A 26,534-nucleotide genomic window follows, 5' to 3' on the forward strand; every position below is an offset into this window, starting at 1 on the left:
GCATTTTGCTAGGCTAAATAATGTTTTCCTGCAACAACTTCAAATCAAACAATGAAAGATGTTTTCCTGCAACGGTGTCAAAGCAAAAATCAAAATAGCCTTGCAAGATTTTTTCCTGCAACGGCGTCAAAGCAAATAATTAAAATAGCAAGACTTCATAATTTTTTTAAACCTGTGCATTACAAATGTACCTGAGCTTTATCTTTTGTAGACCGAACTGCTCATAACTATACTTCAGTCAAGTCCAGTTAGAGTTTTATATATTATTATTGCCACATGTAACTATATTACACCTTTTTTTTCAGTATTTTCCAAAATGCTCAAACTGGTGAATGCTAAGAAGAAAAGTCTAGGCACAAGGAATCAAGTCCCCAAAAAAGTCTAAGCAGTTGTGTGCCAACAGCAGTTGACCATTCATGCACTAATCATGTGGACTTATATATATATATATATGGCATGCCTTCAAATAGAAATAGAAATACAAGTGTATCGGTACAACTGAATGCCACTTTTGACCAGAATGTTCCTCTGAATATCATTTATGGAGGATATACCAACAATGTTTCATGGGATCATTAACATTCAATCTCTTATACCAACACGTGAAAGCTACGCTTTGTGTGTAGGGAACTTTGATAGTGACTTGATAGATGATCATGTGATACCTGGGTTAAATTGTATTATTTCTATATTTTTAGCATAAAAAAAAATAAATCATTGTAAATCTTTTTTTAAATTCCATTACATGCCAAATTTATTTAATATTTCAAATCTGCTCGGTGTTGAGTGTACTATGTATATTGACGATGTACATGTATGTGTAGTAAAATAAGCAAGGAGACATGGGATATGATTGGAATAAGAGAACTATCCATCCAATATCAAATGAAGATTTTAAAAACTAGTAGTCTACATGTACAATGATTGAATTAATGAATGCATGTCAACTACCATCAACAAAACCCATGCAGCATAGCAGGTCGTTAAATATTATCACATGAAACCAACAGCCCATACATAATAGATGCACAAAAAAATAGTTTTTGTATCAAATTTAAAATTAAGACATAACAGTAAAGAGATGCGGGATCTGGTATGATTGCCAATCGAATGAGACAGCTCAGTTCACCAAAGAAACAAATGATGTTGATGTAAGCAATTATTTAATCTATAAAAATCGTTTTACATGTATATTCGTAACTGTGAGCTATAAAGTCAATACATGTACAAGGCAAAATTGTACAAAAAGTATCTTCTGTTAGACAATAACCATTTTATAGTTATCATGTACATGTTAACAAAGTCATTTATTGTAAAAATAGTTTTTATACCAGATTTGAAGTTAAGACCTAAGAGTAAAGAGATGTGGTATGATTGTCAATCGAATGAGACAGTTCAGTTTACCAAAGATCAAATGATGTTGAAGTACCAGTAAGCAATTATTCAATCTATCCTTGATAGACAAAAGTCAGTGTTGTACATGTATATTAGTAATTATGCGCTATAAAGTCAATACAAGGCAAAATTGAACAAAAAAGTATCTTCTGTTACACAATAAACATTTTAGTTATGTTTACAAAGACATTTATTGATAAATATCTATAGACGCTACAGTCTAGACCTAGAAAGCATGAAAGTTACAGACAGAAAAGTATTGGTTTTGTTTTAATACTTGATGTAAACTGCTGTTACGTACCTGCTTAATATATAAAAATAAATCTGACTCCAATCTATTTATCATAATTTTTCTTTATTTTGAAGTACACATTCAAAAGTTTAAATATAAATCTAACTGCAATCTATTTATCATAATTTTTCTCTATTTTTAAGTATTTATTTGATGAAAAAAGAAACATATTACAAATAAACAAGGTATTATACCTAAACAGTGTACCAAATATGTTATGCTTTAAAAATAATACAGGTAAATCTTAGGTGAAATTCTAATTAACCCTGATTGTTATAAAAACAAATTATTTATCAAAACATCTATTGTTATTTGCAAGTGGGAATAGAAGGAATAGTATTTTTAAAAAGTGGGAATAGGAGGAAGACACCATGACAGAGAGCTGACACTATAAAGTTGCCCTATTAATTCATGCACAAATTGATGAAAGTGCTCTGATGAGAAACAAAAGTGCATTTAAAGATGTAATGTTATTAGTACAATTAAAAAAAATTGCTTGCATTGAAAATTTATAACACACTGGCTAACGTTTCTTTTATGCCTATATGTTTATGATGATTGAAACCGGCTACAGTAACATGCAGAGGCAGTTTTATAGGGTTTACCAGTGGGCTCCCTCTTTAACAGTACTTGTTCCAAACTTATGATAATGACTAGCCACTGACATATATGTATAAAACGCAATGCAGTAATTCGTCCTGAAATGTGTGGTCAGTTCTTTTTTGCCACAAAAATTGTTTTGCACCTGTTTCCCGAGATTGATGGTTTCCGAAGATGCAAATTCGCATGTATAGTTATAATGACATAATTTACAAGAAAAAGAATTTTTTTTAATTTCTTTGACAATTGACTGAAAATAAAAAATTACAGAAGTTAACATACAAACACACTGTCAACTGTCGTTATACACCTTCCATCAAATAAAACAGTTGAATTATGCTTTTTCGTCAATTGAAACTTGAGTGAAAATCAATAATGATTACATTTTAAAAGAATGAATAAAGTCCTTAACCATTACAATATTGTCTATACGTGACAAAAATAAGAACACAACTCGATGCATGTGTACAAAAAAATCACGTTCCGATATCGTAAGTGACGAGTAGTAGTAGTAGTAATAGTGGCGAGTACCGAAGTCTCGCCGCGGAAGAGATTACGATAAACCGCGAGATTCCAATCCTTCTTACTATACAAATCCTTGCCGATACCCATGTCTACTTGTACAACAAATAAAGAAATTCCGTAAATAAAAAACAAACTTTGCAAATCGATTAAGTATATTTAAACATATATCTGGCGAAAAGTACTACTTAAAACAGTTTAATTTCAGGGCAAATTCGGTCAAACATCTATTTAAAAAAGGTAATTTTTCGGGATTTTTCAAAATGGCGGCTGATGTATATGGAAATGTTGCATCAAATCAAGGACTTCTATAGTATTAAGACTTTCCTAGATTATATTTAATTTTTCATGCAGAATCTCTTATGTTTCTGTTATTTTCTTTGGTGATATTTCGATATGATTGGTTTCAAAATTTCTTGATAAAAAAATATTATTTTCAGTGTGACACGGGAACATTTATTTGGACAGATATTCATCCAGGATATACTGTTACCAGAAAATAGATTACAATAAAACTTATAATAAAAATTTTCTCTTCTTTTTTTAAAGGTGTTTTTCCTGTTTTCTGTATATTTTATCTTTCTTTAGAAATATATTTATACATTCCTTTTAGAAAAAAATCATCGCAAGAGAAAAAAAATCAATGCCCAACAAATTATAGATAAATATTCTATACCTTTAAAATTTCATCCCTTGACCCACCAGGTGAACGCTGACTTGGGATGTAATGTTACATCACAATATATTGTCAGGTAGACGTGCAAACCAAAAGCAACCAGGTGACATTAAACATCCTGTGTATACATGTATTACCAGAGTTTAAATTTTGTGTTATACAAAAGTTTTCATAGATGTACAAATAAATGTATTCTCTTTCCAGTGTCAAATCAGAAGAAGTATGTTTCATAATAAACTTTAAGAAAATATGAATATTACGAAAATTTCATTAATAAAAAAATATGTTTTGCTTAAAAGACATTCCAATATTTATGTTTCTATAATTATTTCAAAGAAATATTCTGATTCAAATTTTAATTTAAATGGATTTCATATTGTATATGATTTTATTATTATTTTTTTTAATTCAATATTTAAAGCTAAATCCAGGCATTCAATGAATCGATATGAAGTTTAACTTGTGTAAAAAAAGAAAAGTTATTGTATACATTTCAACAGAGACGTATAATACGATTGGGCTGGTTTCAACAATATTGTATACCCGATAATATCTATCGACAGAGTTATCGGTCCTGAATTGGATTGATATAGTTGGGTATGATTAGATGTTTTGAATATATGGTGTTGTACTAATGACCTAACTGTTAACTTAGAAAAATCTAAAATAGTACATTTTAGAACACAGTCTGTATCTAAATCAAATTTTTCATTTTTGTTTAATGGTAACAATGTAGATATTGTTTCCCAATACACATATTTAGGTTTATTGTTTACTGAGCATTTAAGCTATGATAATATGGCAAAAGCAGTTGCTAAAGCCGCCAGTAGATCGTTGGGTCTGTTAATATCCAAATGTAAAGCTAATGGTGGATTTCAATATTGTATATTTACAAAATTATTTGATACACTTGTATGGTCTGTAATAGATTATGGTGCCTCTATATGGGGAACACGTGATTTTTCATGTATAAATAGTATTAAAAATAGAGCCATGCGTTTTTTCATGGGTGTAGGAAAATACACGCCTAATATGTCTTTGTATGGTGACATGGGCTGGATGCCATGTAAAATCAAACAGTGGACTAGTGTTTTTAGAAACTGGACACGTTTTAATAAAATGAATGATGATAGAGTAAATAAAAAAGTGTTAATATGGGGTAACACATGTAAAAAAGTCAAAAATTGGCATTTTAGAGTAAAAAATAAGTTTAAAGAACTTAATATGGAATATTTGTGCAATGGTGCTATTTTGAACAAGGATTTAGTTAAGAATATTGAAAATGTATGTTTTGAAAAATTTAAGGGAGAATGGTATGACAAGATTATGTCAGATGATAAAAATAAATTACGTACATATAGAATGTTTAAAAATGAATATGGCGTAGAAAATTATTTAATTTTTAATATACCAGGTAGATACAGGAGTGCTTTAGCAAAATTTAGATGCGGTGTAGCACCCATCAGAATTGAAACTGGTCGTTATGAGAATATTGATATTGAAAATAGATTATGTTTTAACTGTACTGATGACGTTGAAGATGAAAAACATGTTTTGTTAAACTGTCCTGTATATTCAGAGATTCGTAATGTTATTTTTAACCATGCTAGTATTGTTGATGAGAATTTTTTACATATGTCTGATAATGAGAAATTTATATTTCTTTTTACAAATGAAAATATGGTATTTTATACTGCCAAAATCTGCTATGAAATTTTAATAAAGCGAAAATGTATTTTATATTCGTGATAGTTGACTTAAGTTGTATTTGTATTATAATTTAAAAAAATGTTTTATAGTCTCTCATAACTCTTTATAGAGTGGCTCTTGTTGTTAATTTGTGTTTTAAAAAGCTGTATATTTTATATGTAACAAGTGGTGAGACTTTAATAAAGTATTTGTCTTGTCTTGTCTTGTCTATTTAGCCATTCAACCTTTGGAAGTAGTAAATAAGCAGCCCTGTGAATCTCATTCAAAGTTTATACGATCACGGAAAACAATTGAATTAAATTGGATTAAAAAATTACAAACAGTCTTAATGATAATATCATTGGAATTGGTAATATATCTAGAACCGATTCCGTTAACATTTTGGATATAGTTTCTAAAACTGTTCGTAAAAACCGTTCTCACGGCCGTAGAACAAATCGCAATCAAAGAAAATTTCGGATTAATCATACTAATATTTCGGACCTAATTTCTATTTCAAAAAACAACGGAAGACATTATCTGTTAACGAAACTCTGTTCATTACCGGTTAATAAGTTAAATAAAATTTTGGAGGATTGCAACACAATTTCATATAGCAGTCCTAAGTATGAAATTGTTCAAATTATTATGGCATATTGTTATTCTAAACTATTTCCCAAAATTGATCGCCCTGAAGATCATAAAAGACATTTTATTAAAATAAAGTATGTCAATAAAGGTTTTGATTTTGTAAATATTGCCGGTATATTTAACGACCATTCTGTTAAAGAACAAATTCCTGGATATTTTGACAATACTGAGCTACCTCTTATTTGTTATATTTACAAGAAATCTACCCGGAAATTTGTGTTTAATTATAGTCAACTGTGTAAAGATGTTAATATCAGTGAAAATACACCTACTTCATGTAATTGTAGTACCTCCGAATATATTTATGGACCCATTTCCCATGTTATAACAGGAGATCTTAACATCGTTCAAGACCGAGAGTTAAAATCATTCCTCAGTAAAGGACCTAAATATCGTCCCCGTCAATTATTAATTGGAATGAGTGTCGTAATATCATCCACGACTCACTCCATACTTACTGTATGAAATGGATAAAACGGGAAAAAGCTGACAAAAAATCTTTGGACTCTTTTTTTAATTCAGTAATGAAGATAGTTGATATACGTATTCAACATTTTAAAGAACATTTTGCTATTAACAATAACCACAAAAAACCTATTTCTCGTATCAAACATAAACTAAAAGAACTAGCCAAGAAATTTGTTTTTGTCCCGGCCGATAAAGTGTTTGACGTAAATTTTACATTGAGGTTCTGAAAAAAGAAATCACCAATTCACCAACATTCCAACTGACTCCATTTTCAGAAAACGACATCTGTAACAAACATGAACTTTTAGCTACCGCTTTACAAGCAGAGCCAAATACAATGAAAGTCCCAACTATGTACTGGCTTCCGAAGCTACACAAAACACCTTACAAATATAAATTTATTTCGTCTTCAAGCCATTGTTCCACTACTAAATTGTCTATTCTTCTTACCAGCACACTTGGTACAATTAAAAACCTGATAATAAATTGTTCAATTAAGGCCTTCGAAAATAGTGGAATTAATTACTTAGTATATTAAGCAATTACAGCTTTAATTTTTTATACAAAACAATTCTGTATCAGTATACTATGAGGATCAGTGAGATTCCAAATGCACAACTGTTCTGATGGAAAGCTCTGTAGCCATTGCTCTTTCAAGACTTAAGAATATCTTATTTTGTTGCGATCCCCTGAGCGGAGGAGAAATTATACTCGATTACGTACTTCCTTCTATATAAAAGTTTGAACAAGGTAGATATCATGGTAGTTCTCGATAAAACATAGAAAGTCTCAGGTGCACTTCAAATAAAATTTATGATGAAAAATGTTTGTTATTTTTGTTATTTTTTTTATCTTGCACATCTTCTTAGGAGAAACTGCATTTACTCAATGATTAACTCACTTTGTCCTACCTCTAATTACTTAATTGATTCATAACCAAAAACTAATTTGTCTAATATGTCTACTTAAAATGTCTAGAATGTTCATATTTTAATATCTGATTGATGAAGGCAACATATAGATCCAGCTTCTCTGCATCAAGCACGATGATGGGATAGGTGACATAGACTCACTAATATTAATAATGTACTCCCTTGTATTTATTTCCTTATTGAACATCAGAATTAATCCACAATAAATACATTTTCTCTACAGACTAGTCATTATAATTTGAGATTTAGCACTTCCCCGTCTTTCAATCTAATAAGATCGGAACCTTTACATGATCCTCTGCTCCATTTTTAGACTTAAACCTAGAATTTGACATAAGTACTAGTAGTCATCTCATTAAGCCTTTGATTGCCTTCCTCATAATTTATTAATTTTAAATTTTAAGGCATATGGACTATCTGAAACAGCTATAAGCTTGATAGACAGCTATTTTAGTAAAAGGAAACAATGTGTAAAACGTAAAAGTTGGTATAGTTATAAGTACCTGGAAAGATATATATAAAGGTGTGCTGCATGACTCTATATTAGGACCTGTACTTTTTAATCATGATTTTCTTGAATGACATTTTTTCATTTTGTATCAAGCAGTTCATTGTTACATATAATTATGCAGATGACAATACTTTGTCATATTCACACTCTGATATAGACACTGTGGTAAATATTTTAGAAAAAGAAAGCTTAAGCTAATAAATTGGTTCAGTCTAAATCATATGAAGGGCAACCCTGACAAGTTTCAGGCAATAGCCATAGGCAAGAAAAATTAAAATAAAAAAATTTCATTTAATTTAGATGGTAATATTATATATTGTGAAAAAGAAGTGAAATTACTTGGTGTAACAATTGACTATCAACTTAAGTTTGATGCCCATATTTTTAACATTTGTAAAAAGGCACATGTACTTAACCGTATTGTTAAACATTTAACAAATTTAGGTAGACTTACTATATACTATTCATGTACATCATGTCAAATGTTAATTATTGTCCTGTAATATGGCACTTCTGTGGTGATTGTAATACCAGAAAAATAGAGGAAATACAGGAGCGTGCCCTAAGATTTATATATGAAGACTATAATTGTAGTACTTATCAACAACTGTTAATTAAATCAAAATTACCAAGTTTAGAAATCAGAAGAATTAGAATGATAGAGGTATATAAAATTATTAATAAACAATGTCCATTATATCTACATGAACTTATTGAAATTAAAAAAAGTAATTACTCTTTAACAAATACTGAACAACATAGCAGATGTTCCCAGGACGGTAAATCAAGGTCAACTACCCATGGGTTACACTTATTCAAATATGCAGGAGCCAAACTCTGTAACGAACTGCCAAATAAAATGAGGGAAGAAATGTCATAATTTGGGTCAGTTTAAAAGTTTGGTTGGTAATTGGAAGGGCACTACTTTCGTGTCAGTGTTCCTCCTGCAGATCTCAGTGTGCTGTAGATCAGTTTATTTATTTATATTGTATACTCAGTGGCTTTTAATTTTTTAGGCATATTTTTTAATTTTGTGATCTAGATGCTTGAATTACTTTTAGTGCTTTTATAATAGCTATTGCATGAATGTTAGTTTATCTGCATTTTATGTTTATTTTATATGCTTTAATTGTGCTTATTAATTGCTTATTAATTATTAATTATTCAGCACATGGCACTGTCGTGTGGGTACAAGGACAAATCCTTGGTGGGTATGATATTCAATTTGAACTTTAGTTTGGTTTTCATTAGTGAGGGGGATAGGAGGGGTCTTGATCCCGAAATCCCAGACTTGAAAAAACGAAATCCCGAGGTCCCGAATTTAAATAAAGCAAATCCCGACATCCCGAAATCCGAAAAAAAGGATTCCCGAATCCCGAAAGGGTCAATCCCGAAATCCCGAGCTTAAAAACACCCGATCCCGGAGTCCCGATAAAGGTCCTATTCCCCCTCATTAGTGTTTATATGTAGTTATGTGTATAAAGTTGGGTAGTATATGGGCGTTAGTAGAAGAAAAGAGAAGAAAACACACACACACAACACACATCTGAAGTATTAAAAAGTGACTAGCCCTCTTTCCAACCCCCAAATGTCCCCTTAATCCCTACATCACATTTTTTCAGTCCATTAGGACTATTTAAATGGAAGGCTATAAATAACCCTGTCGACAATCCTCGACATATTTCACGAGAGATACCGAAAGTTCATTCGGAAATCTTTTGTAAAGTGAAACTGAAAGTAAAACATAACTCAATCGATACAGACAGACAGAGGCAAGCATGTCCAAAATAAAGATACTTGATGGTGGAACGTCAATGGAACTTGCAAGATTGGGAAACAAATTAATTGAGGTTAAATTTCCATATATTTTTACGATAGGTTGTTGCTATTTACATTTAGTAATTCCGCAATGCTTATAGGAATCTTAGCAATAATGATAGATTTTTGATTATTCATGTATAACTGTATTTAGGGTAAGGTTATAACACGGGGGGGTTACTTCCTATTATTGGGTATACGGGGATGTGCCAAAAATATGGGTCATAATTTTGCGAGATTTTATATAAAAATGACCCTCCTTTTTAATGACATCCTATATTAAAATGCATTTACGTTTGATAACTGTATATTGATTTCGGGTATGATCTACATATCATATATAAATATGCTATTTAGAATCTTACATTATTTATATAAATGTTCAATTAATTTATTATATTAAATTAAATCAATTCATTTGAAAGTTCACCTTTCAAATAAGTTCCCAAATGAACCCCGGAAATTTGTCTCCTGATTTGTGTTATATATAAGCATGGGTCATATTTTAAATATTGTATATAAGTATAGGTCATTCTTTCTTAAATATTTATATAACTATAGGTACTGAATTTCAGTGAATGTTATATTAAAATGGGTACGTTTTTTGAGGCAAAAATGGCACACCCCTACCAAAAAAATATCGAAGTTACCCCCCCGTGGGTTATAACTTCATCAGACAACGTTGACCTTTGGCTGTTCTGTTTTATAATATTGATTATATAGCAGTATTTAGGGCAAAGTTATCACTTCATCAGGCAGTGTTTTTAAGTAATGTCAAAATTATATATGTACAAAAATGTACATACTGAACTATTAGTTCGGTCAAGAAAGACAACTCGTACTAAAAAAGGGGAGGTAACTCAATTTTCATATAAAGGGAAACGAAATTTTTGCACGCCAACTTGTGTACATAAATAATTAAATATCGGATCACAACGGTTTTGAATGTTTGACGATCGATGTCCACGCTTAATTCCAATAGTATAATAATTTGTCATCTTAATAGAAAACCGAGTTTAGAATCAAATTAGGATTATTACGGTTTATATAATTATAATAATTTCAATTAGTTTTTATTATACGAGATGCGTAATTATTGTGTAACATGCTTATTTCTTATTTTTTGAACACTTTTCTAAACATGCAAATTCTGTTAAGAAAATGAAAAGTATTTGATTTTAAAACAAAAAAAGAAATAAATCTGCCCACCTAAAACATTGTATTTTGCCATGTCTGGTTGAAGGACTTAGTAAATATATTTTGAATCTCATACAGACACTGCATCACATCGGTACAGAGAAAAGACACTGCATTACATCGGTAAAGAGAAAAATTCTAAACTCATATTAACTCAAAAGTTTGTTTCTTTTTTTCATCTTTAAACAGCAAAATGCATCTATAAAGTCTATTAAATTTTGCAAGTTTAAAATAGAGAATGATTTAAAACAAAATCGATTTGACTTCTTTGATACTTGAGGTAAAAATAAATAAAAAGTTTTATAAAATAAAATTTTGTTGGATATCTATTTCCAGTTTATGATCTTTTTCATGTTTTATATGTAAAGATAGTAAGGTAAACATAAATAAACAGAATTAACACCTTTATGTTACTGTTTCGTGAACGATGACGTCCTACTGATTTTATGGTCATCATACTGATACTTTATATATTTCTTAGTTTTAAGAAGACACCTTTAACCAATTAATTGTAGGGTGTGTTATAACTTTGGATATTGATAACGGTAAATACAGAAAAGCGCTTTGAACGCATCACAATCATTAAGTGATATTTTCAATGTTATATAAATACATTAATCCTAAAAGTTTTCATTCGTTTTTTTTTTATAATTTCATTTTACATTTAGCAGACACGTACAAATTGATTCGAAAGACTGTGTCGTGACTAAACAATTGCGGAAATTACAGTCAGCTATAAAAGGCCCCGAAATGACAATGTAAAACAATAGTCAAACGAAAAACATAACGGCCTTATTTATTGAAAAAAACTAGCTTGGTTAAAACAAAGCAACATGCATGTCGATGAAAAGAGATTCATAATTATTTCTAATGGGATTGCATGCAATTGATATCAGTTGAAAAAAAGTCAACCTAACATAACATACATTTGGTCAATGAAAAAAAAATCAAACATCATGTCAGTTTCACAGTTCCAATTTTTTTTTATCGAATAAATAGGTTTTTTAAAATGTGATTTGTCCGTTCTTCAAGCAAGACAGTTGTTTTAACTATGGACACTTAACAAAAGATTGACTTAAAAGTCTACAATGTCTTTAAGTTTATAATGAGGAATACGCGTGTAAAGGGAAGAAAAGTCAATTTGTACTCCTTACAGAAGCTACAAAATGTATGTTTATTTTATCTCACTTGGGCCTTTTTTTATTTCATCTTTTTAATTAAATTATGATATTGCATAAAGTATAGTAGATTCTAAAAGAGAGATCCAATTTTTATAATCAAAACCAAACTATAGTGTCACTGTTTAAATATTGCAATTCTGGACATAATTTCATTATATTGATTGTTATTTTTGTCTCTTACACCATCTACTACTACTTCGGCCCTGTTGACTTCAATTTGTTTGGTTAAACTCTTCCTGGTTTCAAATGTTAATATAACTTGATTTTCGTGTTAAAACCTTTTAAAAGGTTGCATACATGTATTTTTTATTTGACACAATAGATGTAAACCTCCATGCTGCGAGATTTTATGATTTTAGTCGTTGTGTATTCAAGTAACAATCCATTGTGTGATTTTTACGAATTAAACTTTTTCAAAAGATATAACAGTTTTGAGTATTTTTTTAATTTATTTTCATATTCGTTTTAATGATTATTTCATAATAATGATTATTTCCAAAGAAATATATGTAACGGATCTCAACTATGACAAAGTATTTAGTAAACACGGGGTATCTTCCAAAATACATGTAGCTAACTTAGCCAAATCAAAAACTCGTCAAAGATAAAACTCTGAAAGTGTTCAACTTGAAATGATAAGAAAAGTGTGAAAAATTAACAATATTTATACACGCATCACTCCCTGTAGAGAACAATCAAAGATACTTGAATCACACAAATCAATATTGGTATCCCAGGGTGTGTAGGTTTATGCAGTACATGTAGTTGTTAAACAGTTAATTAGTAAATATTTCTGTTAAAACATATTTCAAACTTTATCATACTTCTGAGTAGTGGGATGTTTAATATGTGTTTTTTTTTTCAGGAAAGATAAATTATTATTGTTAGCAGAGACATATACTACAACAATTAGTATATGTCACTGTTGTTAGTTAGCTTACAGTTATAGAAAAATCATGAAATATAGTTATTGAAATTTTGATAATTCAAGAAATCATAGCCATTTTTTCTGTTAAAAAAATATAACTGGTGCAACCAAAGAACCTTATCCAATTGATGTTTATGCATGGTCACGATTGAAGCTTATTCTTTTATTCGAAGGAGGATTTTAATTTCCACATACATCCGTTACACCAGTCTTTTGTCAAAGTTTTTCTCGGAAGCTTCCAGCAAATTGTTTTTGTCATTGTAATGAAAAATATATTGAGATTGTTAATTGTTGAAAGTTCACTTTTCAACATAATGATTCCTTTGTATACTTTATACTCTATGATCATGATTGAAAAGGGGAAAATATACAAAAAATGTATATCTTGTGTATTGCAAGTATTTCTACTTTAATGTCACATGTAGAGTAAACATGTATATTTTCAAAATTATATTGTATATCGGAATCTTAAAAGATATAATCAGACTAATTCATAAAAGTATAAGTTTTTTTTCCGATGACTTCGTATCCAAGCGTGTAAAATTCTCTTTTCCATGACAATTTTCAATTTTCAACCATAAAAAGACGGGAGAATTACAAAAGTTAATTTTTAGACAAAAATGCCATTTTATTTCCCTGTCTTTTGAGATTATTAAAATATCCACGCGAAAATAAGAAAATAACGAATACTATTTTTTATTGAAGCAAACAGATGTCAGGGGTTCGCAAAACAATGCCTTCTCTGTATACATTAAAAGGGCTACTTTGCTATTTATGGTAGCAAATTTAAAATCAAAAGTGACTGATGTTTAAAATATCTTATTTTCATAAAATTTACATCATTAAACAGTTCAAACCTTAAAGAAACTATATTTAACCACGCGAAGAAGAAATTCAAATGTTAACATAAAGTAATACGGGTATAAAAACTATTTGCCCATACAAATCTATAGTAAAAGTAATCGCTGTATATGGACAATTACAAGCGCATGCGCATTAAAGACCGAACGAATTCTTGTACATGCTTGGCTTCCCAAGTTTGGGGAAAAAGTTTAAATGAGGAGGAATATTCCTGAAAAGAGCTGTGTATTTAAATCATCTTTCAATAAGGATATATATTATATATCACAATAAGAACAAAAAATGTGACAGGGTTTGATTCATATGGTTTCATGTTTGCTTCATTCTACAGTGTTTATAATGTCTATTTAAAACTTCATTAAAGGGTACTTCACTTTACAGAAAGATCCACTTTGGTCAGCCAGACTTCTTCAAACTAACCCAGCATCATTTGTACAGTGCCATAAAAAGTAAGAATAAATAAATCTATTTTAAATAGGCAGCTGTTGTCTCTTGACCTACTCTTACAAAGTTCATTTGTCAAACTGTTTGTCCTTTTTTTTTCTATCAACTCAAGAAATCTATTTGAAAAAGTTTTTGATATTGAATTCTGGAGTACCTGTTGGAAAAATCATTTAGTTCTAAGAAATTGACAATATATCAAAGGAAGAAATTTTAATTGAAGTTCATCCTATAAAGTTGCTCAAAGTCTTTCAGCATGTTAACAAGATCAAGACCTTATTAATACAATCACCTTTTCTTTAGATACTCTTTGCAAGGTATTAGATAGCTTAAAACCATAGGATTACTGTAGCAAAACATTTAAATGATAAACTCAGCATTTCAAACACAGCTTACCAAAAATCAGATTATATTTGACATGAAGGCAACAAAAAGAATTGTAAAAAAAACATTACAGTTTTACTGAGGTTTTGTGTGATACAATTTATATGAAGAAAAAAGAAATTGTTAAGTATATCAATTTTGTTGTAGCAGCTGATTCTAGGGCTTCATACTTTTCGTATTATTTCAGCTTTATAGAAGCTGGTTCAGAGATAATACTGACTGGGTCTTATCAAGCATCAATAGAAGGGTTTGTAAAACATGCAGGGGTAACAGAAGAACAGGCATACAGTTTGATTAAGAAGAGTGTTCAACTTGCACAACAAGCAGTTGAAGAAGTTAGCAAAGTTTCTGGTGAGGTTTGGAAATTTGAAAATATTTGTAAATTACATACCAGTATCAAAATAATCTGAAATGCATAGCAACATTTACAATTTTCAAGTAAATTTGCTGTGTATGATTTGCTAAATGTATTATTTTTGGAGGTATAATAAAAAAAAAAAAATGTATATCTGCTTCATATATTATAAGTGCCTATAAATAGCAGCACATGACATACAAATCTATGGGAGTGTGGATTAATCAGTACAGAGATTAATTCAATTACACAAATAAAATTATAGATTGCCTAACAATGTAATTTTAACACACTATTTAGTATGTAAATATAAGAATGTTTAAAATATTTACAAAATGATGAAAATAAACGCAATATTTCGCTAGACCAACTAGCTTTATCAAGCGTGCATCTTTCCAAGAGAAATCAGATGTAGAAAATAAGAAAATTTTGCAGCTCAATTTATATGTTGCACTTTGGTTTAGCTGCCTTGAAAATACATAATTGGTAGTTGAAGTTAGCAACGTCCATTGGCCAATATTACGGGATAAAAAGGACGATGCTTTGTATTAAATTATTCTTTATCTTTCCTGTATCTTTTCTCGTCTTTTCCGTTAAGACCATCAGGTTCTAAAGTGTGGAGTTGGTGGATCATATATTATAAGTATATAAGTCTGAAATATGTATAGATTTCATTTAAGTTCTATTTTTTACAGAAATTCATTATCTTTTTTTACCTTATAACATGACTTCATATGCAGGGTTTCCAATGCCGATCAATTTGAATCATATATGGCAACACCCATCGCCCATTGAAATTTTTTATTGAATAGTAAAGAGTATGGTATATTTAAAATATTTCAGCAAAAATATTTGTGGGTGTGGGGTGGCGCCACTAGAAAACTACCATAAACGTAATGTTTTTAAGTTATCTTCTGGTTTGCTGGTGAAACATAGTAACACTTATTTCTATCATGCAAAAACCAAACAAATACAATCTGATAAACCTATGGTCAGATTGTCATCATATTTGTATTAAAAAATATTGTTACTTATCTGTATCTGTTCCACATGTACATTTCCTTATGTTATAAAAGTTTTAAACAAAAGTGCACCTTAGTATACAAAAATAAAGTGAAATAGAACTAAACCAGCACGATGTTATAAATACAACCTACAAAAGCATACAAGAAAAATTGAGTTTGATTCAAAAGCAACAATAGCTTCCAAGCAAAAATGCATATCTAAATGAAATGAAATTGGTACATATAATATTTATTATGTACACAACAATTCACAATGATCACAAATTGACTAAAAATGCATTGGCTAATGTTGCCGTATCACTTAATAGCTAAATACAGTATTATTAATTTAAGGTTACACAGCAAAGGTAGCTGGATCAGTTGGAGCTTATGGTGCTATACTACATAATGGATCAGAATATACAGGGACTTATATTGACAAAATGTCAGTTCAGGTACATTGTAGATTGATTTAAGATATTGTGCACCAACTTATCTGCAAGTCACCTATTTCAATATAATTGGAAGTTGGCAAAATAAACTTGCATTTATGCATTCTTTATATGCCTGTCCCAACTCAACTGCCTGCAGTTCAGTAGTTTTCATTGGTTCATGCAGAGACATATAATACAAGAGATTGGCAACTCTAGTAGAGTCTATATAACGGCCAATGAAATCACTTGGCCACCGGAAGTGCTTGTGATTATGATGTGACCTGGGATGAAGGAGGATCGAGATGAGAAAATTCCGCCATTGTTGTTAAAAGAGACGATACGCTTACAGATTTGTTTTCTCGTTTATGTCGATTGCTTTCACAGCTAAAGCATGTAAGTATATTCAAAAGATACATTTAACTAGTTCTACCAATATGTTTATACTATAATGTGCTGAGATGATGATAATAATCAAATGCAGACCAATTTAAATTCGGTCCATTCAGCTTCCCCTCTTTATTGCTGTAGAACCGGTGTGGCCCACCATTTTTTTTCCATAAAACTTTAAAATTTACGATTTTATATACAATTTTAAAGTGTTATTCTACTCCCGATTGTTATCCCGTTAAAATAATACTATTTTCGTATATTTTTATCAAATAGTGTTTTCATAAAATACCATCAAAGGTGATTTATTTTTTTTCACATTGATACCCAAATCCAGCTATGCGAGGATTACCTTTTTTTCATAAAACTTAGAAATTATCGAATAAATATGCAATTTTATGAGCCTGTATAAATTCCAAATGTTATCTTGTTAAAATAAGATCAGCGGGGCATATATGTGTATACCATATGGACATGTACACATTCCCAATATATTCTTCTTTTCTTTATAAATTTTGCCCATTATTCTCCATTCTTTATTTATTTTAGCACCCCATCATTCTCCAATCTTTATATTTTGATAAAATGTTTCCTCTTGTCTTTACTTTTCTGATTTCAATTTATGCAGTTATTCCAATACTCCTATTGTATGAATGTAGGACAGTGTCAGAAAGTCACAATTCATTTTTTCTGATTATTTCTTTGAACAAAAAAATGCTTATTTCTATTCTTGAACAATTGTATATAAACCAACTTTGTAAACAAAAATTATCAAAAACAATTAAAAAATGATCAAATAATTGTTGAAAAAACAAAATGTCAAACTGGTTTGGCACTTAAATGGCTTCATGGTGCCAAGAAATCTTTCTTTTGCATGATTAAAATTAAATAAATCTTCATTTTTCAAATATAATGACACATTTATTAAACTTTAATATGAATATATGTATTAAAAATTAAATATTTAAAGATATTTCTCTTATATATACAAACAATTGTCAACGGATTATTTGTGACTTTTTGTCCTACCAATTTTGTGACTTTCTGTCCGTTTACCTTTTGTAAACACCTTCCCATTGGCAGATCCAGCCCCTTTTTTTGGATGATCAATGAATTTGAATGGGGACATGTGGTTGGAACCCCCTTTATCCTGGGTTGATCCGCCCCTGCTTCCAGACCCTCATGAGATAGTAGCAGACACTAAGTAAAGTTGATGTCAGCAACTTACATTGTTACGTATGTTCACTGTACGATGTTTAACAATTGACAAATATATCAAATATTTGTTCCTAATAGCAAGCTTGAAAGGTACATACATGACAAAATGAAATTTAAAATAGATTTAGCATAATAAAAACCTGCAGAATGTTGTATGACATACATGTAGGAAGTAAAGTTTAAAAGTAAGACAAATAGACGTTGTATAATAGGCTCTACAAATTCAAATTTCTTTTCAACTCTAAAGTTATGTTTTTTTTTTAATTTAGAATGCCAATAGAGGAAAAGATGTAGTAAGTTAACAAAAGGAGTTAAAAAGAAAGGTTACAATCCTCGACCATGGACAGCTGTTGATACCATTATGGAGGAGATATCTGTTGCAGTTTCAATCCACACTGAAGATGAAAAGGATCATCCAATTATGACACATCTCTGGTTCTGAGGAAATTTCTATTACATCAGAAGAAGTCAAAGGAGAACTCTTGTTAGATGAAAATTCAGACCACACTTATGCAGCAAAAGAACAGCCATTTGAGAATGAAAAATATGTACGCTTGAATTTGATTGCCATGCTGATTTTTTTCTTGCACCACTGGAAGGCACAGAGCAACTGATTACACAATACATTTGTTATTGAGATATTTGCAGTGAATGAGACACACAATGAACATGAAGAACCTTGCCTTTCTCCCATTCTCCCTTTCAGACTTTATGCAATTTATTACAAGTTAGCATCAATGATACATGTACATATATCCTTAGCTGTACAGATACCGAAATTTGCATACAGTTGAACTGTACCAGATCAGTTGCAGGGAAATTAGCACGAAGCTCTCAGTTATCATTTACAGTACGTAACATTAAAAGTGAATGTTTGATAATAAAAATATTATTTATACCTGGAATGAGTTTTGTTCTCTTATATCTTGGTTTAATTATTGAAAAAGGATGGAATGATGTGTAGTGATAGTCTAGATATATTGTATACATAAATACTTGTTCTGATTCTCAGTCTGACAGGTCCTTTTCATTTCAGAATAATGGGAAGTATGACAGTGGTTTTATACAGAATGATGTAATTTGGTTTATCCAAAAGCCACACCAAATTAATTGGTTTATATGATTTATAGATGCTTACTGTGGGGGGGGGGGGGGGGGGGGGGGGGGGGAAACATAACAAACAAAAAACAAACAAAAACATAAAATTGTACTTCTTTGTGTCTTTCCAAAGTAAGAAGCCTGTAATTCACTTGTGGTTTGTTGCTGTATATCATATTTGGATTATTTTGTACATAAATCGGGCGGTTAGTTTTCTTGTTTGAATTGTTAAACCTTTTTCATACATGTAAATAGACCTTGTATAGTTTGCAGTGCAGCATGAATTTTACTCATTGCTAAGAGCCTTATGGTTACCTACAGTTGTTAATGTCTATCATTTGGTTTCTTGTGGAGATTCAATATTATATTGCATATACTGTACAGAAAAGAAATGTCATACACTCGCACATCAATATATTAAAAATATGCCATGAAATATTTTCCACTGGACGTTAGGCAACCATCAATTAAATCAGCCTGATCAACAACAAAGGTAGGCGCATTTTCGTGCAGTTTGTATAAAGTAAAACAAAAAGGTTTTAACTTACAAATCAAGTCAAATAGTTGTAAAACTATTTACACATGTGCATGTCCGTTTCAAAACTAAAAGGAGATTTTAACTAGTCCAAAAGTTAAAAAGAAAGAAAGAAGGGAAACGTGTACATTTCGAAACATTTAGATATCAATGTGGCATTGAAAAAGGGGTATGCTTTGAAGTCAACCTACCAAGCTGACAGAAGTATAACATAGTAAAATGTTTCTTCTTACAAAAATTGTTACATGAAAAGGCAGCAATACCTGCTGCTCTGAATCTTTATCGTATATGTATCAGTTCCTTACACTTAAAATATGGTTTAATCTCTTTCTATTCGAGGTCAAAAGTGAGACTTATATTGCCATTTTCTATTAATTGATCATTAAATGTAAGTCCTAAATACACAATCCGTGAAAAGGAGAAACCATAAATAAACCGACAACCATAAAAAAAAAAAAAAAACTCAATGCAAGCTCATAATGTAGATTTTGAAAAAAAAACACACTTAGAAAACAATTTACCGACAATCATAGAAAAAAACTTAATACAAGCCCAAATAATAATGAACACAATAAGTATTCAATTTTTAATGATCTATACAAATTATGAATATAAGACGAAGTCGATCATGATTAACGACAAACAACCAAATTAATTATTTTTTTCTACACTGACATTAATTAATTTTATATATTTTGTAAATAGTATTTTCGGAAATAGTGTGGACACCTGTGGTGTAACAACTTCTTGTGTACCAGCTGTCAAATAAAACTCTTCAGTTTTAACAGGTTGTGATTTACCTGACCATCGAATAATTCAAGCCTAATATACATGTTACACTGTGAAATTAAGTGTCCGAGACAGGTGTATATTTAAAAGAAACCCACTGTGAAAGTATCAAATAAAATGAACTCTGATACAATTTATTAAGTGTTAATTATTTAATATTGGTTTTTTTTAATTCAATATCAAATTACGTCTCTTTTTCAATAATGCAAATAATACAAATAAAAATTAAAAGGACATTGAAATAAATAATTATGAATGTATGAACTCAAATTATTTAATTAATTATGTTAAATTTAACACCGAAACAGTTAATTTATGCTTAAACATTCACCATTACCTCGAGTACTTTTAATACTTTGATAATAACTCTATTACCCAAAGAGATCTCGCGAGATTTAAATGTGGCCGTGTGATATTACGGGATTTCGCCGAGTTGCCAATCTCTTGTATTATATGTCTCTGGTTCATGTCTGTCATATTTGTTTATGGTTAATTGTTTTGATATAAATTAGGCTGTAAGTTTTCTTGTTTAAATTGTTTCATATTTTTCATGATGAAGCCTTTTTTCTTATGCTGTTCAAGAATTATAGTCTTTTGGAAAATGTTACTTCATGTGCTTACCAATCCATAACTGATGATCTGTTCAATCAGTTCTTTTTAAATTTTGATATATTGCTGTTAATAAAATTAATGAATTGGGGACATAATGATTAATTTTTGCAGAAGTTAGACTTGTAAAAAAATATTGTATAAATCATGTGGATTGCTTTAGGTAGGCGAGCTTGTTCAAAAAGGGTTCTTGTATTTATTTATTACTTTATAGTTATACAGGCTAGTCATTTTGATGTTACAATCAATTGGTTACAATATACTTATTATTTAAAGCGTGGCCAAATAGTCTTTCCATATACTAAGGTCTACAAAAACATTAGTTACTCAATCCAAAAAGAGTTGTCTCCCATTGTATGAAATGAAATTTCTTATTTAACTTTTTTCAAGGCAAATAAATTGACATAACAATAATCTAACGAAAAAAATGTTTTTGATTGTTTATGAAATTTGTATGAAAATTTTAAACAAAATCATTTTATGAAGGGTAATGAAAGAGAATGTACAATTTTAGGCTGAAATTTATCATAAAAATTAAGTATATCTGAAAATTGCATAACTACATAATAAAACTGTATAGGTCAAGAACGCAAAGCATTTTAATTTAATATATTTTTATTTATTACTATTTTTTATCAGGAAATTAAAGACTGCCACAGGCAGAGAATAAAAGCATTAGTTGAGGCCAACCCAGATTATATTGCAATAGAAACAATTCCTTCGTCCATTGAGGGAAAAGCAGTCGTAGATTTATTAGCAGAAGAATTTCCAGGAATAAAGTGTTGGGTATCATATACATGTAAAGTAAGTGAAGATAAATATTTTATTTTATCAGTATTGGTCACATGTATTAGTCCTATTATACTTGATATGTTAAAGAAAATATAATGACATGGAGGAAAAAAAGGATATTAATGAGAAAAAAGCAAAAATCTAATGGTATTAAGGGAAATGATTATTAGTACTTATTTGATGTTTTAAGGAGGTATTTATAAGGTAACATTTTTATTGCAAGCAGAGATCACAGTAAAAGCAATAAAAATTAATGGAAACATAAATGTAAAGCTGAATTGTTAAAAATATTGCCTCCATCATGAAGAATATTTACAGATGTACCTAGCCTGTATGCATTTGATTACTATCTTACTTTTCTTACATATTGTTTTATGTATTTTCTTTTTCTTTTTTTCATGATAAATAGGATGAAAATCATACAGGTTGTGGTGAAGTTTTCTCAGATGCAGTAAAGGAAGTAGTATCCTGCAACAATGTTGTGGCTGTTGGTATTAACTGTACTCATCCAAGACTTATCTCCCCCTTATTGAAAAGTCTACAGCATTTAAACTTAACTAAACCTGTGATGATTAAACCTAACAGTGGAGAAGATTGGTCTACAGAAAAAGGGTATAATTTTTTTAACAACTGATTCTTATTGATGAAACATATTTAATCATATTTATTTCTTTGAAATGTTTCAGAGCCAATTTTTTTGGTATTATACACTGGAAAATACTTATGTTTTAGTTTTATAACCATTTTTATGCCTCACCTAGGGGCATTAGGTTTTTAAGTCTGTGCGTCCGTCTGGCCCTCTTCAGGTTAACACTTTTGGTCAAAGTAGTTTTTGATGAAGTTGAAATCCAATCCAATTGAAACTAAGTACACTCTTGTTTCTGAAAATTATTGCATCACATTCATAACAAAACTTATAAGTCAGATAGCATCACATTCAAGAAATATATCATCACATTACCATGATGCTAAAGGTTGTGGGGAGAACACTGCGTGACATGTTTGCTATGATATGATCTTTCAAATGGCAATGCCAAATAAAAAGTTTTTACCCCAATGTCGCCATCTACTGAACATAGAAAATGATATTGCAAGTGGGGCATCCCTGTACTATGGACACATTCTTGTTACACACTTATCTTAAGCATGTCTTTTGTTTTTTCCCAGGGTATATTTAAAATCATTTAATTCCTTCTCTGTTCAATTTTTCTTTTGTCTTACCATAGATGAATGTTGAAGAATGTGAGACATTCATGATGAAATTCTGGCTTTCTCTATAGAGCTTTGTATTTTAGAAGGTAGTAGAGCTGAATAATCTATATCTAGTATACCGATGCCTCATGGTCTGATATTTTTGTAAGTCCTTAAATGAGTACCTTTCCTTGAACTATTTTTTACGGTTCAATGACAGCTTTACTTTGTGTACTTGTTGCTCTTTTATAACGTGATGATTTTAGTTATTTTTAGTAAAACTTATTTAGTATATAGAATCATTGCAAGGTATACATGTCTGTTAAACAGGGTTCAATTGACCTTGACACACCATTTAATATGGCCTTGATTCTACTTTATTTCAAACAATATTCAGTTTTATCTTACCTAAGTTATTTCTACATATCTTTATATCTCTTTATTAAAGCCCCTGCAAACTAGTTTGCACAAGGTTATAGTTTTTTAATCACACTGTCTGTCAATTTATTCAAACCTCTTATGTTGTATGATTAATCAAGATTGCCTCAACCAATTTCAATAGTTTATGCACAGTGTTCATATCTATAAAAGGAAGGTATCCATCCAGTTTGTGAAAATGTTGAAAACTAATTGCTGTAAAAAAAAATGTGATTTTTGTTCTAGGATTTTTTAAAAATTTGTTGTTTAGGTAACAAATTGAATTCCTTGTGCCAAAAATCGCTATTCTTGAAATAAGAGCGAGAATATTGTTTTTGTGAAACTATCACAAATTTTGAAAATAACATCTATTTCTACTAGGGATTTTAATGAAATTTGTTACGTAACATTATTTTGCTGTTCCAAATGAATCTCTTTGTTGAAAAGAATGAAATGAATTTTTAAAATGATTACCAAAATACATTACAAATTCATAGCAAAAAAACATAAATATCCTGAATTAATTCCTTGTGTCAAAATTTATCAAAATTGTATATCCATATTTTTATATTATTTTCCCTTTGATCAACATTTATACTTTTTTATTTATTAAAGGTGGTATGGTAGAGCAGAGTCGTCTCCCCTTAGACCAGAACAAATCGAAGAGTGGATAGGTTTAGGAGCTACATGGATAGGAGGATGTTGTCAGATCTTTTCTCCTGATATAGCTAGTATGGCTAAAGTGATAAAGGCTTATGTAAAGGAAAAGGACTGAAAAAGGAAAGGACAAGACAGGGCTTTTAAAGCATATTTGACTCATGCTTGGAGTTTATTTGGTTTTATACAGATGAAAATATAGGTTCATGCAGTGGGTAAAGCTTGTTTGCTTTTTTTAATTGGACCATCAAGCTTAGTTGTGGCTTTAATAAGATGTGTGATTACAAACCACTTGGACTTCATTTCACTCAGGCTTTAAATTGCTCTGATTAGCAGTTTATCAAAGAGCTGCCATCAACACCAAATTCATAGAATGAAAAATAAAAGTGAAATCCATGACCAAATCACATGCACCTTTCTGATATTTCCGTTTTTTTTTTCAGCTATAGAATGGTTGTTCTCTTCAGGTACTCCGTCTTTACCTATCAAAAGCCTGCAACCAAGATCTAGTCAAGTGTGCTGAAAGAAGTGTTTATCACTAATATTTAATCAATCAATCCAGGTATATTCTGAGGTGTTCAAAGTGAATGTTGCATTTCATTATGTAGTGGGTCAAAATAATATGATTGCTATTATCAGTTTTTATCAAGTACATGCTTTTAAATATTACATTTGAAATCAAATATAGGATTTTTAGTTTTTTTTAAAAGAAAATTTTAAAGCACATATTGTGACAAAATGTGAATTTGAAACAACAAAATTAATTCTTTTCACAAATGCAGTTTTTTTTCTGAATATAATAGATATTTTTTAAATATAAAAAAGCTATAATACTGAATTTCCCAAAGGTTTCTACAATTTATATTAAAAGCATTAAGTATTGTAATTCATCACCATGATTTGTATGTGCTTTGTGTTACTGGACATTATACAGACAATATAATTAATAAACCTAATTAAAGAAAAAGATTTGGTAATTTGTCATGTTAAGTTATTATTTGTGAAAAAGTTTTACGATGCATATTGTTTGTAAAAGAAGTTTTGTGTTGTATGCATGAATTTCTCTTCTATGCTGTTTTGAGCAGTTTTGAAAAATAATATAATTGCATTTTATTACAATCAGCTTACTTATTCTATGAAATTAATGTCAGTGTTAAACATATATTTCTAGAGTACACATTAAAATGTTTAATGTTGAAAAAATAGGTATTGCATAATGTGTATTATGGGAAAGTCAATGTTGTATAGAATATAAAATAAATTCTGTTTCTGTTGTATATGAATTATAATATTCCAGTGGATTCATTTATTTTCGTTTGTTCTGTTATAAAATTCTTGCCTTGATATATGGAGGTTATTGTTTTGATCCGTGTATTACACCGTCTTAATACTTTGATATATGGAGGTTATTGTTTTGATCCGTGTATTACACCGTCTTAATACTTTGATATATGGAGGTTATTGTTTTGATCCCTGTATTACAACGTCTTAATACTTTGATATATGGAGGTTATTGTTTTGATCCCTATATTACACCGTCTTAATACTTTGATATATGGAGGTTATTGTTTTGATCCCTATATTACACCGTCTTAATACTTTGATATATGGAGGTTATTGTTTTGATCCCTGTATTACACCGTCTTAATACCTTGATATATGGAGGTTATTGTTTTGATCCCTGTATTACACCGTCTTAATACCTTGATATATGGAGGTTATTGTTTTGATCCGTGTATTACACAGTCTTAATACTTTGATATATGGAGGTTATTGTTTTGATCCGTGTATTACACCGTCTTAATACTTTGATATATGGAGGTTATTGTTTTGATCCCTGTATTACACCGTCTTAATACTTTGATATTTGGAGGTTATTGTTTTGATCCCTGTATTACACCGTCTTAATACTTTGATATATGGAGGTTATTGATTTGATCCCTGTATTACACCGTCTTAATACTTTGATATATGGAGGTTATTGTTTTGATCCCTGTATTACAACGTCTTAATACTTTGATATTTGGAGGTTATTGTTTTGATCCCTGTATTACACCGTCTTAATACCTTGATATATGGAGGTTATTGTTTTGATCCCTGTATTACACCGTCTTAATACTTTGATATTTGGAGGTTATTGTTTTGATCCCTGTATTACACCGTCTTAATACTTTGATATATGGAGGTTATTGTTTTGATCCCTGTATTACACCGTCTTAATACTTTGATATATGGAGGTTATTGTTTTGATCCCTGTATTACACCGTCTTAATACCTTGATATATGGAGGTTATTGTTTTGATCCCTGTATTACACCGTCTTAATACTTTGATATTTGGAGGTTATTGTTTTGATCCCTGTATTACACCGTCTTAATACCTTGATATATGGAGGTTATTGTTTTGATCCCTGTATTACACCGTCTTAATACTTTGATATATGGAGGTTATTGTTTTGATCCCTGTATTACACCGTCTTAATACCTTGATATATGGAGGTTAT

At 30.1% G+C, this 26,534-nt stretch overlaps 1 protein-coding gene and 1 long non-coding RNA gene across 2 annotated transcripts; both read left to right on the plus strand.

The window, feature by feature from the left end:
• The first annotated feature begins 9,450 nt into the window (after positions 1 to 9,450).
• On the plus strand, positions 9,451 to 25,307 carry LOC143067626 (betaine-homocysteine S-methyltransferase-like). The gene is made up of 7 exons (XM_076241016.1): positions 9,451 to 9,586; positions 14,103 to 14,170; positions 14,734 to 14,897; positions 16,260 to 16,360; positions 21,615 to 21,779; positions 22,177 to 22,379; positions 23,991 to 25,307. The coding sequence occupies exons 1-7, from the start codon at positions 9,515 to 9,517 to the stop codon at positions 24,148 to 24,150; spliced, it is 933 nt and encodes a 310-aa protein (XP_076097131.1). The 5' UTR covers positions 9,451 to 9,514; the 3' UTR covers positions 24,151 to 25,307.
• LOC143067625 (uncharacterized) lies at positions 16,596 to 18,849 on the plus strand. The gene is made up of 2 exons (XR_012975987.1): positions 16,596 to 16,732; positions 18,214 to 18,849. It is a non-coding gene; the product is annotated as an uncharacterized LOC143067625 (long non-coding RNA).
• Positions 25,308 to 26,534: the final 1,227 nt, after the last annotated feature.

Source organism: Mytilus galloprovincialis, chromosome 3, assembly GCF_965363235.1.
Source record: "Mytilus galloprovincialis chromosome 3, xbMytGall1.hap1.1, whole genome shotgun sequence".
Lineage (NCBI taxonomy): Eukaryota > Metazoa > Mollusca > Bivalvia > Mytilida > Mytilidae > Mytilus > Mytilus galloprovincialis.